Source organism: Grampus griseus (assembly GCF_964374135.1).
Source record: "Grampus griseus genome assembly, chromosome: 15".
Lineage (NCBI taxonomy): Eukaryota > Metazoa > Chordata > Mammalia > Artiodactyla > Delphinidae > Grampus > Grampus griseus.
Window position 1 is genome coordinate 40788584 of NC_139009.1, and position 17751 is coordinate 40806334.

The 17751-nt window shown below is 36.4% G+C and overlaps 1 protein-coding gene across 37 annotated transcripts in view; it reads right to left on the bottom strand.

The window, feature by feature from the left end:
- NRXN1 (neurexin 1) overlaps window positions 1-17751 on the bottom strand; it is a gene marked incomplete at its 5' end in the record, with an annotated part of 1123860 nt that overhangs the window by 310016 nt on the left and 796093 nt on the right. For all 37 annotated transcript variants that reach the window (XM_082672696.1, XM_082672716.1, XM_082672704.1 and 34 more), the window contains one exon: window positions 11007-11188. In XM_082672696.1, the coding sequence (XP_082528822.1) occupies window positions 11007-11188 (182 nt within the window). The remainder of the gene's footprint in view (window positions 1-11006; window positions 11189-17751) is intronic.

Here is a 17751-nt window from a genome sequence, read left to right on the forward strand (position 1 = left end):
TTGGGAAAAAATAGCTAATGAATATTATGGAGGGACTTCAAATTGATAGTCTGAATGGGGAGTTCATGCCCATCCCTGAACGGCCTTGGGGGCAAGTGAGGAGTTGAGACACAGTCCTGCAGAGCAGAGAGGGAAGGGGAGGAGTGATGGGTTGAGTCTCAGGCTCTGTGCCGCACTCTCCCTGCTTTTGTTCACTTAGGAGTTTCTTCTGCCTCTAAGTGAGCACAATTACTGATAGAGCTGGCTGAATATTATCAGTCAGATATGTCCTGAACTAAAAGAGGTTGAGAGACCCACTGCCATGAAACATTTAGAACCAGAGGTTGAAATAACCAAGTTTTTACTTTACAACAATCGTTCTGGTGGCAGTGCAGGGTTGAATGAGAAAGGAGAAGAACCTTGTGAGCAGAGAGATCACAGTTTGAAGTCTGTGCAACAGTTCAAGAAAAGGACATTCACTTAAGGCAAGAATAATGGGAGTCAAAGAAAGCAGATAAATTCTATGTGTTTTGTTTTTGTTTTTTTTCCTCTTTTTGCGGTACACGGGCCTCTCACTGTTGTGGCCTCTCCCCTTGCGGAGCACAGGCTCCGGACGCGCAGGCTCAGTGGCCATGGCTCACGGGCCCAGCCGCTCCGCGGCATGTGGGATCCTCCCGGACCGGGGCACGAACCCGTGTCCCCTGCATCGGCAGGCAGACCCCCAACCACTGCGCCACCAGGGAAGCCGTCTAAAGCAGATAAATTCTAAAGCTCTGTTAAGCACTTGAAATGTGGCTAATGGAAATGAAGAGCTGAATTTCAAAATGTATTTAATTGTAATTAACTTAGATATAAATTTAAAACTGATAGTTGATTCAATTATGGAAAACTTTTAAGTATGTTTACGATAATTCAGCTATGTGAATCTATGCTTCCAGTGGGAAATTTTATGAAATATACAGTATTTCTGATGCAAATTTAGATTCTGAATTGAGAGGCACTATAAGTGTAAAACACACATTAGATATCAAAATTTAGCATGAAATAATAATACAAAACATAGTAAAATGTATATTGATTATATGTTAACATAATACTTTGGATATAGTGAGTTACATAAAATATACTAAAAGTTAGTTTCATCTGAGGTTTTTTTTTCCTTTTTAATGTGACTACTAGAGAACTTAAAGTTACATACATGGCTCACATTATATTTCTATTGGGCAGTACTGATTGAAAGACATTTCTGGAATTTAGTGAGAAACAAATTACTTCATAAACGCAAGCATGGGAAAGATGTCCAAGTTTTCATCTGTAATTGTATAGATGGGCAGGTAGTTGGAAGACAACGAATTCAGTTTTGCCTGTGAGACATCCAGGTGGAGATGCCCTTGGCAATGCTGGTCGGTGATGAGAGGGGAAGTCAGGGAGTGTGTCTGGGAGTAAGCAGTCTGCATTTGCTGGCTAAAATGCAGAACAGAATTTCAGGAATATTAACTTTTTTTTCATAGACCAAAAAGCCTGAATAATCAATTAAATTTTGATCTTTCACCACAGAGTTTCTTGGCCTGTCAGTCTTGTATTTCCACTCTTTGTTGGGCAGCAAGGCCCTAAGGGGTAGTTTCAGGAGGAAGTGTTTCTCTTGATAGGTGAACACCACCATGAAAGTGTCTCCTCAGAAACCTGAGAAGTAGGTTCTTCCAGGGCTGTGCTTTGTTGACAGAGAGGTTAAACAGTTTCCTGTCTTGTGACCTAAGCGTCCCCAGGTCTAGCGCACTACCTCCTAAAGTAACCTCCTAAAAATAACACCTGTGCATTTCACAGCTCTGAAAATTCTTGTTTTCTTCAGAAGAATTTTCTCAGGCGCAGTAAAAATCATCTCTAGTTCTTTGCTCCTGATTTAACATGTGGCTTATTTATGCCTAGGGTTAACTTGAGTGTCCCTGAGTATATTCACCTAGGTCATTTCCTTCCTTTTGTTGAAACGAACTGCCTGTGTCTGAAGTGGTGCAACACCAGCTTTCATAGGACTGCAATGCCACAGTGTCACTTCCATCTCGTTTCCTGGTCTTTGACTGACATATTCTCTATGCTGTTTGCATTTTTTAACTACTACTCTCAAGCATTTTGTTTATGGCTTTCAGTGGGGTTTTTCTGGTGCAATAAAAGGAGTGTAAAAATGACTCCTTATTCAGTATGCATTCCCCAAACTAGTTCTTAACCCTCAAGCAATGTCATTACTCTTTTTCCATCCATCTATACTGTGTTTAGACTTCTGCAAAAGCCAGCATCCTTAACCTTAAAGCCAGTGTATGCTTTCATTGCTGCTCATCATTTCTTCCCAAGACATGTAGACGTCTTGATCATAAGAATGAACGTATCAGATATCAGATATATTCTGAGCATGGGAGAGCTTAACCATGTCTGCTCCTGGGAATCTCTTAATACCCTAGCTCAGCTGCTCCTGGATTCTGAGCCTATATAAGATAATAAATGTTGGCTGTTTTAAGTTGCTAAATTGTGGGGAAATTTGTTACACAGAAATAGGTAGCTAATACATTACAAACTGCATTATAGGTGATCAATAATGATGTGTTGAATGGGCCAAAGGAATGTTTCTTGAAGGTATGTTTTTGAAAAATAGTAGCTACAGAAGAAATGGAGGTGTGCTCAGTAGCCAGAAGGGATTCACCAATTTTCTTGTTTTGGCATCTTGTCATAAGAAAAGGGCAACTCATCACTGGCTAACTTAGAATGGATTTGAAACCATTCTGTTAATATAGCTTGGGTTCCAACACAAAATGGTAGGTCAAGAAGAGCAGTGATCATAGATGGGAGGAGAATCTATGTCCAAGATGTTCTCTACCTAGATAATGCCCTGGCCATTGTTTTAGTAGCTTTTCCAAAGAGATTCCTGAGCTCTAGACTTCTTTCTCCTAGCTCAGAGCGCTACAAGATCCCAGGCCCAACCCTGAAAACACCCAACATTTGAATAGAGAAGATGATGACTGAGCAGAATCTAGAGAGTGAGAGAGAATAAGAAACCTTCTGCACAGATTCAGAAACAGAGAAATGACAATAAGAAGTTCACTTTTTTAAAAAAGTGGACTAATAAATTGCACTGGCATGGAAAGATAAGAATAGAATTGTGGAAATATGGACTGAAAAGGGAAATTAAGATTAGAATGTTCAGGACATTAACTGTTAGTCACAGAATGTGCCTTTACCTGTACGTACTTGGGAAGCGTCAGTGTGGTTTTTTTCTTTTTTAATTTTTTTTGGTTTTATTGTATTACTTCTATATTATCTGTTATTATCTATATTATCTGTTATTATCTATATTATCTGTTATTATCTATATTATCTGTTAACACAATATAATTTCACAAATGAGAAGGCAATATTTTGTATCTGACCATTAACATTCAGAATTGAAATAAAATTTCTCAGTCCTCTTTAATGAATTACCTAAACAAAACTGACAAAACATAGTCTAAAGCAAACACACACTACTTAGGTTAGACTATTTGGTACTATCAGTGTGTTTTAACAGAGGAATAATAGAGGAATAATCAAAGAAGCATTTTAGCAAACTAACCTGACATAAGTACATAAAATGGATTGGAAAGCTTTCAGAATAGAGACAGGAAGATAACTGAGAAGGTGTGGCAGCTGTTTAAGCATCTAAGTCATAAGTACATGAAATAAGGAGGTGCAGGTAGAAACAGCTGTTTTGGTTCTCTTTATTAAATTTCACAGCAGTAGAATTTCAGAGGAGGAAATAATCCTAGAAATCTAAAACCAAATTCAGAGAGACTTACTTATGCTCAAAGGTGACAACCAGCTTAGAAAATGAGATACTAATTTTCATTAGAAAATGAGATACTGAATTAACTTCTAAGGGGAAAGGATGAAGGGAGGAATTTATTTTAATTCACTTGACCCCATCCATCCCAAAATAGGACTGTTTCAAGATATCTGGACAGCACTTAAGCATACTGAAATATGACCATCATTTCTCCCATTTTCTTCAAAGATAACATTCATCTTTCATACCTTAGAAGCTTGAGCAAAAATTTTACGACACATGGTAAAAAGACGTTATTTTAGTCTTTCTTTTAAAATTCTAGTCAAATAGGCCAGATGTTCTCTAACTCACATAAGAACCAGGAAAACAAAACCAAATAAAATATCTACTGTGTATGATTTACAGGCTTTAATTTAAATATTACATGGCAAAGTGAAATTCTTAAAATAGGCGAATCTGTGAATAGGTGAATGTTTCAGATGAAGCAGTTGAAATTCTAGAAAAACTTGTGAGGGAATAATTGGGTTTTATCTTGTTGATATAGACATGCACCAATATATAAGTATTGACTTCTAAAAGATTTTTTAAACTTAATCTTCATAAAGCATAAGATAAGATGATGAGAAAGATTTGACATGTCAAAAATACCGATAAGCTATTTTAAGACATGTTATATTTACTATAAATACACTATGCTTCTAGTCTACACTAAAATCGCTGATCAAAAGGTGTATTTCTAAATCAAAATCAATTAAGAGTTTGGTTTCAAAAATAAGGCTTCCGGCCCAGGAAATTACAAAGAAGAAACACTTAGGGCAAATATATACAACAATTCACTAATCGAATTTGCAATGCTCTTTCATGCTCTGAAGATGAAAGAGTTTCAAAGAACGCTCTCCACTCATCCTCTCCTCCATGCTCCACCCATTTCCTCTGGTCAGAACCAATGCACACGTTAATATTCATGGCAGTGAGTGAGCACACATTTGCAGTGCTTTCTTCTAAGTCAGAAGAGTTAAGTAATCTCCAATTAACGTTACCAGACTGATTTATGAGATGATGTTTCCTCTAGAGTGACGACACTGGTAAAATTTCTAGATGTATCTCATAAATTATGAAAAACTTGAATTTAATTTTTTTGCTTATTGCCTCTAAGAGATTATTTTATTCAATATTGATTAAATAATCGTTACTAATTCAAATGTGTATAATAGAACACTTTACAGTTCACAAGTCTCTTTTTTATATTCTTTTTTTTTTTTTTTGGCGGTGTTGGGTCTTCGTTGCTGCACGCGGGCTTTCTCTAGTTGAGGCGAGTGGGTGCTACTCTTCGTTGTGGGGCATGGGCTTCTCACCGCAGTGGCCTTTCTTGTTGTGGAGCACGGGCTCTAGGTGCGCGGGCTTCAGTAGTTGTGGCTCATGGGCTCTAGAGCACAGGCTCAGTAGCTATTGTGCATGGGCTTAGTTGCTCCGCAGCATGTGGGATCTTCCAGGACCATGGCTTGAACCCATGTCCCCTGCATTGGCAGGTGGATTCTTAACCACTGTGCCACCAGGGAAGCCCTTTTTAAATTCTCTATCTTAAAAACCTCTATCATAAAAACCTATCATCCACATTCTTACAAATACTATGCAGATAAGAAAGTTAAAACTGCAAAGGGAAGAAACGGAGAAATAACCAAGATGGAGAAATAACCAAGAAACACTAGTGAAGTTGGGACAAAGTATGTTCACTATAAATAATCTAAGCTACCTGGTAACCAGGGTCCCAGCTGGCTTTTTCATTCATTTATCTAACTAATATTTATTGAGATAAGTACTAAGTGGTGAGCTCATTTATTTTTGTATCCACGGAAACTTGAACATAGGCTTGGGCCATATTAGTTGCTCAGAAAATATTTCTGGACAGGCTCCTAGCATGTACTGACATAAATGATGAAAAGCCACATTTCTACATTATATTATTTTTCTCATTAGTCATCATTATTATAAATTTTGTTCTATGCCATCAGAAAGTTTACCACTATTTGAAAACATGGACAGGTCTGAAATGACTAGAGTACAATTCAAGATAAAAGTGAGTTACAATAAATGAAGCAATTACTAAGGAGAGATAATCACTCATCCAGCAAAAGTTCTCACCATAGACTTTCTTTAAACAACCAACTACCATAATCAATTCTTAGCTAAAGATTCAGAAAACAACATCAATAAAAATACGTAACTTTTCAATAATACAGCCAGTACGTATAGAGTGCTACACTTTTTCTATATCGTAAACAAGAAGTTGGATGCCTTTCTTCACAGTTATGTAGAAACTAAACTGCACTTATGACTTCACTTTGACTACTGAAAATCTGAGAGTCTATACTCAACCCAAGCCACAATATTTTCAATATATAATTCCTGAATTCTTTTATTATTTCAGAAAACATTTCTGAGCACTTGTATTCTAGGCACTGTGTTAATTAATTACCCCTCACTTCAGGTCTTAATCTTCCCTTCAGCCCCTTCTAAAACCCTGTACATTTCAATAGGAATATCATATGGCTTTGAGGTTAATAGTGGTAGCATTAATACTAAAATGGCAAAAAATCCATCTGTAAAGATGAGGCCACTTAAGTAAAAAATCATTTATTCCAAGTTATTATATTTTTAAGAGTATAGTTAATCAAAATTTAAATACGATTATATTTTTAAGTAAAATCAAACATGATCATTTGAAAAAATAGGATAATAATGTCAAATATTCACATCCTCACTGAAATTATATGCCAATCAGATTTTAAAAGTTATCAAACTAAAGTGGCATTACACAATTCAGCAAGACTGAAGCACCTTTTAATGTGTGCAACTGACTTTCCAGCTTATTGGTTAATTCCATTAATTAAGGATATAAATATAGCTTTTAAATAAGATCAGAGCATAGTTTATACTTGGCTGACCTTGAAGGTTTATAGAAATTTTCTTGGAAGTTTGATAACCAAAATTTCTAACTTTTACAGATTAAACATATCTCTGATATCATCAGGTTAATTTTTAAGTCAGTTATATTTAAAAACTAAAATCAGACAGTAGTATTAATCTTTCTACAATTGTTGTTTTCTTCTTATATTTCCAATTCTGAAAGAAGCAGAAGAAATGATTTGGGGAAAATCAGGATCTACTCAAAGGTATGTAAACCATTTGATAAAATAGACTTTGAACAGTCCCAAATCTAAGAATCATTATTAAGAATACTTCTGCCACTTTAGCCACGGTATCAGCTTGGGTTCCCACCCACTTCATTTTCCGTCCCTTTACTTCCTTATTCCCTCCCTCCATCCCTTTCTCTCTCCCTCTCTCTCTCTCTTTGTCAAGCTCTCTCTCTTCCCTTTTTTAATATCTAACTCCTCCTCTTCCTCTTCCATGTACCCAATATTATGGGAAGAGTTAAAGGTCAACTTTAGAAGTAAAAAGAAAACCACTGGCTTACTTTTGTTTGCAATGTGGAAACATGGAAAAAAGTGGCTTACCTTCATGTAAGCAACTTGCTGAGTCAGTAATGGCTGATCACTGCTTGTGGGCAATGAGAGAAAAAGGGGGGAAATGGAAAGTTTTAGTTGGCCAGATTTGGGTCCTAGTAGTTGATATAGGAGTTAGTAGGGCTGACTACAAATGGTGTTTGGTAAGCCCAGGGAACCAACACCCATCTTCAATTTCCTAGTCAAGGGAACAGGCTATGATTAAGAGTTTGAAGTCAGCCAATCCAAGAGGAAGGGTGTTAGAAACAAAAACTGAATCCAAAGTGAATGGCCAGCCAAGACCAAGAGAGGAGAATCAGAAAGAAGGAGGGCCTCACAGGACATCTATCAGAAATCTCTGGCCAGTAAAGAAGCTTTGGAAGGTACTGGGCTGGGTTTTTAGGGACAAGTTCCTTTAAACATACAAGGACTCTAAGGCACAGTTGATCAGAATTGGAAGGAAATACCCATTCCTGTAGACCAAAACACTTTGACCATAAAACAAACAGTGGTTTGAGTAATTCAATAACATGGCCCCTTATGATTTGCAAGTGATCATTATAGAACCTTTTCTCAGAGTAAATGTGTAATTGGTTATGGATCAATAAGTAATGTCTTTCAGGAGGAAAAGCTCTTGTTTTCTTATTTATTTATTTTTTGAAGTACCAAGGCTCTTAAATCAGAATGGAGCAAATACATTTGGAAAGTTGAGATTACTCTAAACAGCAACATTCCTTACTGCATTAGTTATCTCAGCTGATCACTTATTTATGATGCCATAAAAATCCAGATGCCTTCAATTGTGATGGTTCGATATTTGCCAAAAGGCAGCTAAAATTACTTTTCAATGTTTCCCATTTTTAAAACTGCATTTTGAATTGAAAATTTATGATGGTTCAGTAATGGTTGTGCTGAGGTGTTTTTTTTTTTTTTTTTTTTATTGGAGTATAATTGCTTTACAATGGTGTGTTAGTTTCTGCCCCATAACAAAGTGAATCAGTTATACATATACATATGTTCCCATATCTCTTCCTTCTTGTGTCTCCCTCCCTCCCACCCTCCCTATCCCACCCCTCCATGTGGTCACAAAGCACCGAGCCGATATCCCTGTGCTATGCGGCTGCTTCCAACTAGCTATCTACCTTACGTTTGGTAGTGTATATATGTCCATGACTCTCTCTCGCTTTGTCACAGCTTACCCTTCCCCCTCCCCATATCCTCAAGTCCATTCTCTAGTAGGTCTGTGTCTTTATTCCTGTCTTACCCCTAGGTTCTTCATGACATTTTTTTTTCTTAAATTCCATATATATCTGTTAGCATACGGTATTTGTCTTTCTCTTTCTGACTTACTTCACTCTGTATGACAGACTCTAGGTCTACCCACCTCATTACAAATAGCTCAATTTTGTTTCTTTTTATGGCTGAGTAATATTCCATTGTATATATGTGTCACATCTTCTTTATCCATTCATCTGATGATGGACACTTAGGTTGTTTCCATCTCCGGGCTATTGTAAATAGAGCTGCAATGAACATTTTGGTACATGACTCTTTTTGAATTATGGTTTTCTCAGGGTATATGCCCAGTAGTGGGATTGCTGGGTCATATGGTAGTTCTATTTGTAGTTTTTTAAGGAACCTCCATACTGTTCTCCATAGTGGCTGTACCAATTTACATTCCCACCAACAGTGCAACAGGGTTCCCTTTTCTCCACACCCTCTCCAGCATTTATTGTTTCTAGATTTTTTGATGATGGCCATTCTGACCAGTGTGAGATGATATCTCATTGTAGTTTTGATTTGCATTTCTCTAATGATTAATGATGTTGAGCATCCTTTCATGTGTTTGTTGGCAGTCTGTATATCTTCTTTGGAGAAATGTCTATTTAGGTCTTCTGCCCATTTTTGGATTGGGTTGTTTGTTTTTTTTGTTATTCAGCTGCATAAGCTGCTTATAAATTTTGGAGATTAATCCTTTGTCAGTTGCTTCATTTGCAAATATTTTCTCCCATTCTGAGGGTTGTCTTTTGGTCTTCTTTACGGTTTCCTTTGCTGTGCAAAAGCTTTGAAGTTTCATTAGGTCCCATTTGTTTATTTTTTTATTTCCATTTCTCTAGGAGGTGGGTCAGAAAGGATCTTGCTGTGATTTATGTCATAGAGTGTCCTGCCTATGTTTTCCTCTAAGAGTTTGATAGTGTCTGGCCTTACGTTTCGGTCTTTAATCCATTTTGAGCATATTTTTGTGTATGGTGTTAGGGAGTGATCTAATCTCATACTTTTACGTGTACCTGTCCAGTTTTCCCAGCACCACTTATTGAAGAGGCTGTCCTTTCTCCACTGTACATTCCTGCCTCCTTTATCAAAGATAAGGTGACCATATGTTTTTGTTTTTGTTTTCCAAGATTAGCAATGAATTCAGCTCTTGTGGTCAGTTGTAACCTTACTGAGTTTATTGGAAATTCTAGAAACCTAACAGAAAACTAAGAGTAAGAAAATAAATGAATAAAACTTTGAGAATTAAGACCCTGCAAGTTTGTGATAATATATTTTGGTGTTTGGTAGTTTTCCTAATCATTTTACAATGACAGCCTGAAGGCCAGTTTCTAACAGGGAAGAACATGTTGACCTAATCAAAGATCTTCTGAGGCATGGGTGCAGGTAAAAGGAGAACTTGCAAGGATAAACAAAAGCAAAACAAAACAAACTTATACGATCACATAAGGCAGAAGAGATAAACTATACCTCAAGAATAGAAAGGCAGATAAAGAGGTTGATATGCTTCTGGACCTTCCAGAAGATAGAGTTTAGACCAAGAACTATGATGATAAGAACCCTTTAGAGTTTTTTGAATATATGACACTTTCCTATGGTTGTTATTTTGATATATCAATAAAATATTAATATCTCTTGACAATGAAAGACTGTATGATTCTTTGCAAATATTGTGAGTAAATGAGAAGTTAAAGAATTGCAACCACCCAAATTAGTAACTCTTTGAAAGCAGAGATATAAGGAAGAGTCCGCAAGCTATAGTCAGTTATGACAACTTTAAAAGGTAAAGAAAGCTTTTCATTCATGAATTATTATTTGACATTCACTAAAAGCTAACTAAATTCTTATGGGAGGCTCAGAACTTAGAGAAAAAGGCATGGTCCCAGGATATAAATGGCAAGAGTCCATTGTATTTTCTTGACGTGTATGTATCAAAATGAGTATAAGATGGCACAGAAGTAATCTTTTTGTCTCTTTCTTTCATATCCCCAAATACCTTTAAAGATTCCTTTTCTCCTGTCCATCACATGTGACTTTAGACAATTCTTTTCTCAGGTGAGAAAAGAAATAAGGACACTGGATCCAGATCTGCTGTCAGATCTGCTACTACAACCTACTGCTTCCAGCCAGATGGAATAGTATCTACTGGACCACAATGTTTTTTATTAATTTGGCAAGACTGCCTAAAGTCACTAAAAACACACCAAGAATAATTGTTTGTGAACAGAGAATTGAGAGGAATTCACACTTAAAAAGAAAACAAATCTATTTTCAAGAACATTTTTAAAACAGTAATAGCTATAAGGTCTTATTACCACTAGAGTATATTTATATTTTCTGTATATTTTTTGCTGGGGGAAACATTCAAAAAGCAGAATTATACATTATTTACAAAAAGCTAACAGTAAAAGCTAAAAGCTGAATCTTATTTTAGAAGTACTTACTATATGCAGCTCTAGGTAGTCTCCCAGGCCAGAAGAACTGTCCACTCGCACCAATACAGCTTCTTTCTGAACAGTGCTAAACCCTATGGCCAGTCTGTCTGCTCGTGTACTTGGCCGGTCATTAGGAGGCCACTTATACGTGATTTGTCCACCACCTTTGCTAAAGATATACGTTGTCCCAGCTGGAAAACAAAAAACAAAACCAATTAGTCCAAATACATCAAGGGCACACTTTCCTATGTTTTTTATGCTGACATATCAGTAAAGTATTAAATTTACACCATGGGAGTCATAAATAAATAAAATAAAATAACAAGAACAAAAACAAAAACCTATGGCGAAGCAAATAAGCAAATAGAAGATTTTAATCAAACATGCTCAAGAAAGAGAACAGAGTTTTTTTAAAAAAGAAATATCAAGGCAGCTCCATTTTTAATACACTCATTAAATCAACCAGCAGGTGTTTCAGAACAAACAGGAGATTACTGCTTTTTCCACTGAGTTGGAGAAGCATGCAATGTAATGGGGCTTTCTTTCTTTCTTCCAGTTTAAAAAAATAGTTTAGGGCTTCCGTGGTGGCACAGTGGTTGAGAGTCCGCCTGCCGATGCAGGGGACACAGGTTCGTGACCCGGTCTGGGAAGATCCCACATGCCGCGGAGCGGCTGGGCCCGTGAGCCATGGCCGCCGAGTCTGCACATCTGGAGACTGTGCTCCGCAACGGGAGAGGCCACAACAGTGAGAGGGCCGCGTACCCCCCCACACACACACAAAAAAAATGTTTAGTAGGAAACATTGACTTTGGATGCTTCAAAAGGAGCAGAAACATATATCAACTTGTTTTTGAAACAAGAGCTGCATGTAGATGTGACAGGGTCATACAGCACAGGGAAGGAAAGTGCAAGAAGTATGCTATGAATCAACTTTTATGGGGACAGGGCCCATTCACATATGACAGATCATAACTAATGGATGAACAGCCATAAGACCCAACAGTCATGTCAAGAAAATACAGATAATAGATCCCATCTATAGAAGTCAGGTCGTATTTAACAGGCAACATCTACTAGTTGTCAAACTATCCAGCTCCATAAAAAGACCCATTTTTTTCCCAAAGCAAATGCTAGTCTTACGGCAATAAGAATAACATCATAGCCTCATTTGGTAAATGTTCAAATTTTACTTTATGATGGTGATGTCAGTAAATTATCTATCTTGCTCTAAAAAGAGTTTTGTTTCAAACAAATTTCCTAAGCATTCAATGTGTTAAAGTCCTATTTCATTGCACCACTGGCATCTACCTCATTTAATGCAATAAGATTAATTCTTTGAGTAAGAATATTTGGAAGAGACATGCAAAGATACATATAAAGGAGAATGAATCTTCCTCCATAAAAGGGGACCAGAGAAATATTTATCTCAGGAACAGACCTTAAGGTACAATTCATAGGAGTGTAGCCTTCCAATAACAAAGGATGCCAATACATATTTATTGTGTACCTACTATGTACCAACATGGTAAGGAAAGCAATAAAACTAAATTTTTAAAATTTAGGCCACAAAGCATCTTGTGTGTACAGAAATATAGCTTCTACCAAGAGTAAGGGTTATAGGTAAAAGTTGAGTGTACAGCAGTATGTTTTCAAGATACCTACACATTAAATTTCTATGAACCAAATTTACCAAGTAAATGATGTTGGCAATGTCACATTCATGTACATTTAGTTAAATAGCTGATGATATAATTTTTTCTCTTTCTATATTTTGGGGCCAATAATTTTTTTTTATTCTGTCTGAGACATTTCCATAGGCCCTTGAGAAACTCCAAAGAACTCTGCAATATGCTTAATGTGCCTGACTGGTTAAATAGGCCTTGGTTTGTAGACCTGACCCAAGAAACATGTCAAGATAATATTGATATAAAAGTGATAAAACAGAATCTTGTGAAAAATGCAGTGGTAGAGAGGTTAGTCATTTTCTTGAATACTAATGCATGAAAGCAGTTTCTCTCTCTCATGAGAGAATAGGTAAGTTATTTTTGAAAGGTACTAATCAGTGTGCAAGCAAAGAAAATTCAGAATATACATATTTGTGTATCAGAAATGCCAGAGCCTTCTACAACCATTTATGTTCTACAATATCAGAAGCTTGTTCACCACAATATTAACAAGCAAGCACTATTTGGTAAATCTTCCTCTTGGTAATTTTTGCAAATAATTAAGTATAGAATGTTTCAGAAAAGCCTACATTGATAAAAAATAGGACAAGAACATATAAAAGTAAAGATTTCTTTAAAAGGAGGTTGTGGTGGTGACCTCTGAGTGTTAGTATTTGATTGATTTTATCTTTCTCCTTTTAATTAACTTTGTCCTCTAATGACTATATATTTCATGTGAATTAAGAAAAATATTCAAGTAGAGATGTTACTTAACAATATAAAACAAATCTAAGAACTCAGATGTTTTCCAGAATCACCAGAGTAAGGTAGTTGTTGTAAGGCAACAATATCATACATTACATGATAATTTTTAACATTTCCTTCTGTATGGAAAGTAGGGCAAGCATTACTCCCACATCACATTTCAGGAAATTTAGTCAGAAGGATTAACGTGTTAACTAAAGTTGCAAACTTGGAAGAGCTGATAGGAAATCCAGTATCCAGATTCAACTCCTGTATTTTTTTTTTATTACATAAATGTCTCTGTTATCATAAAAAGCCAGTCAAGAAAAACTTAATTGGGTATGTCAGTCTGAATTTATCAAGGCCGACTGTTATCATATTCGAATGTCTCATAACCATAAAGTGACATTTGCACCTCATGATCATATACCGTCCTTTCACCTCACAATGCTTTTAAAAAAATTAAAAAAAAATAACATGTAAATGTGAAATGACAGAACATTTAATATATGTTGATTAACATTTAGTTTAGGGTACACTTCCCAAACTTGTGGAACTATGCAAGTTTCCTGTTGCTGAGGATAATAATTTAGAGGTTTATATTTTCAGTAAGATAAATGCCACAATACAAATACTGTTATTCGAGATTTGATTTCACCTCTATTTCAACCTTTCCAATAAGTGTTAAGACTTGGCAACTAGCATGCCAGTACCTACTCTGTCTGCCTAACAATGACTTTATTCTTCAGGTTTTGCCAAAACCAAGCAAAAACAAGCATAACACCATGTGCCAAATAATGCAATTATTCCTAGTGTCCTTTTTCTTCAGATATATCTGAAAATCAATCTCTCTTCTTTTTTCGTTGTATGCACAATAGAGCATTGTATTGTACGCATCAGCACAATTCTGTAGTAAGCGAGAGAATTAGATGTCCAACTCCCAACACAGCTCTCTTAACCTACCTCTGTAAGCATCTTGGCTTTAAAAAAAAAAATCATTTTGCATCAAACTCTAAAAATCTATGTTCTTAAAGCCCTCCTTCCATCGAGATAGAAAATTACAATATACTCTATTTTGGTGACCTTAACAATATGAGAATACTCCCACGATAAAATGTAGTAGATCAGATGACTGAAGTGTCAAAATCTACTTCATTTAACATGCATCATTCTGAACAAAGAACATGATGTACTTACTGCAGCAGAATAGCTAAGTAATTAAGAATGTAAGCTCTAGACTCAGACAGACCAGGGTTCAAATTCCAACTGTATCCTTTTCTAGTTACATGACATTGACTATTGTGCTATTTATTCTAACCCTTGGGTTTCATATCCTTGGGGATATTAACACTGTCAGGATTAAATGAAACATGCACAGTAACACCTCAGACTAATTCCTGGCATATGGTAAGTGCCCAGCATATTTTTTTCTTTTTTTTCCATAGTGGTATTATTTTTAATAGTCCAAAATAGAAAACAACCCAAATATCTATCAGTGGTAGAATGGATAAACAATGGTATATTTATACAATGGAATACTCTATAGCAATGAAGATGAATGAACTACAACTACATTCAACAATGCCCTTGATTCTCACTAAAATGATGTTGGGAAAAAAAAAAAAAAAAGATTCTGATTTCCACAACCTTCTGAGACTGAACCAGGAAGAAACAGAAAATATAAACAGACCAATCACAAGAACTGAAATTGAAACTGTGATTAAAAATCTTACAACAAACAAAAGCCCAAGACCAGATGGCTTCAGAGGAAAATTCTATCAAACATTTAGAGAAGAGCTAACACCTATTCTCCTCAAACTCTTCCAAAATACAGCAGAGGGAGGAACACTCACAAACTCATTCTATGAGGCCACCATCACCCTGATACCAAAACCAGGTAAAGATGTCACAAAGAAAGAAAACTACAGGCCAATATCACAGATGAACATAGATGCAAAAATACTCAACAAAATACTAGCAAACAGAATCCAACAGCACATTAAAAGGATCATACACCATGATCAAGTGGGGTTTATCCCAGAAATTCAGGGATTCTTCAATATATGCAAATCAATCGATATGATACACCATTTTAACAAAGTGAAGGAGAAAAAACATATGATCATCTCAATAGATGCAGAAAAAGCTTTTGACAAAATTCAACACCCATTTATGATAAAAACTCTCCAGAAAGTAGGCATGGAGGGAACTTTCCTTAACATAATAAAGGCCATATACGACAAACCCACAGCCCACATCATTCTCAATGGTGAAAAACAGAAACCATTTCCACTAAGATCAGGTACAAGACAAGGTTGCCCACTCTCATCACTACTATTCAACATAGTTTCGGAAGTTTTAGCCACAGCAATCAGAGAAGAAAAAGAAATAAAAGGAATCCAAATTGGAAAAGAACAAGTAAAACTGTCACTGTTTGCAGATGTCATGATACTATACATAGAGAATCCTAAAGATGCCACCAGAAAACTACTAGAGCTAATCAGTGAATCTGGTAAAGTAGCAGGACACAAAATTAATGCACAGAAATCTCTTGCATTCCTATACATTAATGATGAAAACTCTGAAAGAGAAATTAAGGAAACACTCCCATTTACCACTGCAACAAAAAGAATAAACTATCTAGGAGTAAACCTACCTAAGGAGACAAAAGACCTGTATGCAGAAAACTATGACACTGATGAAAGAAATTAAAGATGATACAAACAGATGGAGAGATATACCATGTTCCTGGATTGGAAGAATCAACATTGGGAAAATGATTATACTACCCAAAGCAATCTACAGGTTCAATGCAATCCCCATCACACTACCAATGGTACTTTTCACAGAACTAGAACAAAAAATTTCACAATCTGTATGGAAAAACAAAAGACCCCAAATACACAAAGCTATCTTGAGAAAGAAAAACAGAACTGGAGGAATCAGGCTCCCTGACTTCAGACTATACTACAAAGCTACAGTAATCAAGACAGTATGGTACTGGCACAGAAACAGAAATATAGATCAATGAACAGGATAGAAAGCCCAGAGATGAACCCCTACACACAGGGTCATCTAATCTTTGATAAAGGAGCCAAAAATATACAATGGAGAAAAGACAGCCTCTTCAGTAAGTGGTGCTGGGAAAACTGGACAGCTACATGTAAAAGAATGAAATTAGGACACTCCCTAACACCATACAAAAAAATAAACTCAAAATGGATAAAAGACCTAAATGTAAGGCCAGACACTGTAAAACTCTTAGAGGGAAGCATAGGCAGAACACTCTATGACATAAATCACAGCAAGATCCTTTTTGACCCACCTCCTAGGGAAATGGAAATAAAAACAAAAATAAACAAATGGGACCTAATGAATCTTAAAAGTTTTTGCACAGCAAAGGAAATCATAAACAAGATGAAAAGACAACCCTCAGAATGGGGGAAAATATTTGCAAACGAAGCAACGGACAAAGGATTAATCTCCAAAATATACAAGCAGCTCATGCAGCTCAATAACCAAAATACAAACAACCCAATCCAAAAATGGGCAGAAGACCTAAATAGACATTTCTCCAAAGAAGATATACAGACTGCCAACAAACACATGAAAGGATGCTCAACATCACTAACCATTAGAGAAATGCAAATCAAAACTACAGTGAGGTATCACCTCACACGGGTCAGAATGGCCATCATCAAAAAATCTACAAACAATAAATGCTGGGGAGGGTGTGGAGAAAAGGGAACCCTGTTGCACTGTTGGTGGGAATGTAAATTGATACAGCCACTATGGAGAACAGTTTGGAGGTTGCTTAAAAAACTAAAAATAGAACTACCATATGACCCAGCAATCCCACTACTGGGCATATACCCTGAGAAAACCATAATGCAAAAAGAGACATGTACCACTATGTTTACTGCAGCACTATTTACAATAGCCCGGAGATGGAAACAACCTAAGTGTCCATCATCAGATGAATGGATAAAGAAGATGTGGCACATATATACAATGGAATATTACTCAGCCACAGAAAGAAATGAAACTGAGTTATTTGTAGTGAGGTGGATGGACCTGGAGTCTGTCATACAGAGTGAAGTAAGTCAGAAAGAGAAAAACAAATACTGTATGCTAACACATGTATGTGGAATCTAAAAAAAATAAAAATGGTTCTGAAGAACCTAGGGGCAGGACAGGAATAAAGACACAGACGTGGAGAATGGACTTGAGGACATGGGGAGAGGGAAGGGGAAGGTGGGAAGAAGTGAGAGAGTGGCATGGACATATATACACTACCAAATGTAAACAGATAGCTAGTGGGAAGCTGCTGCATAGCGCAGGGAGAT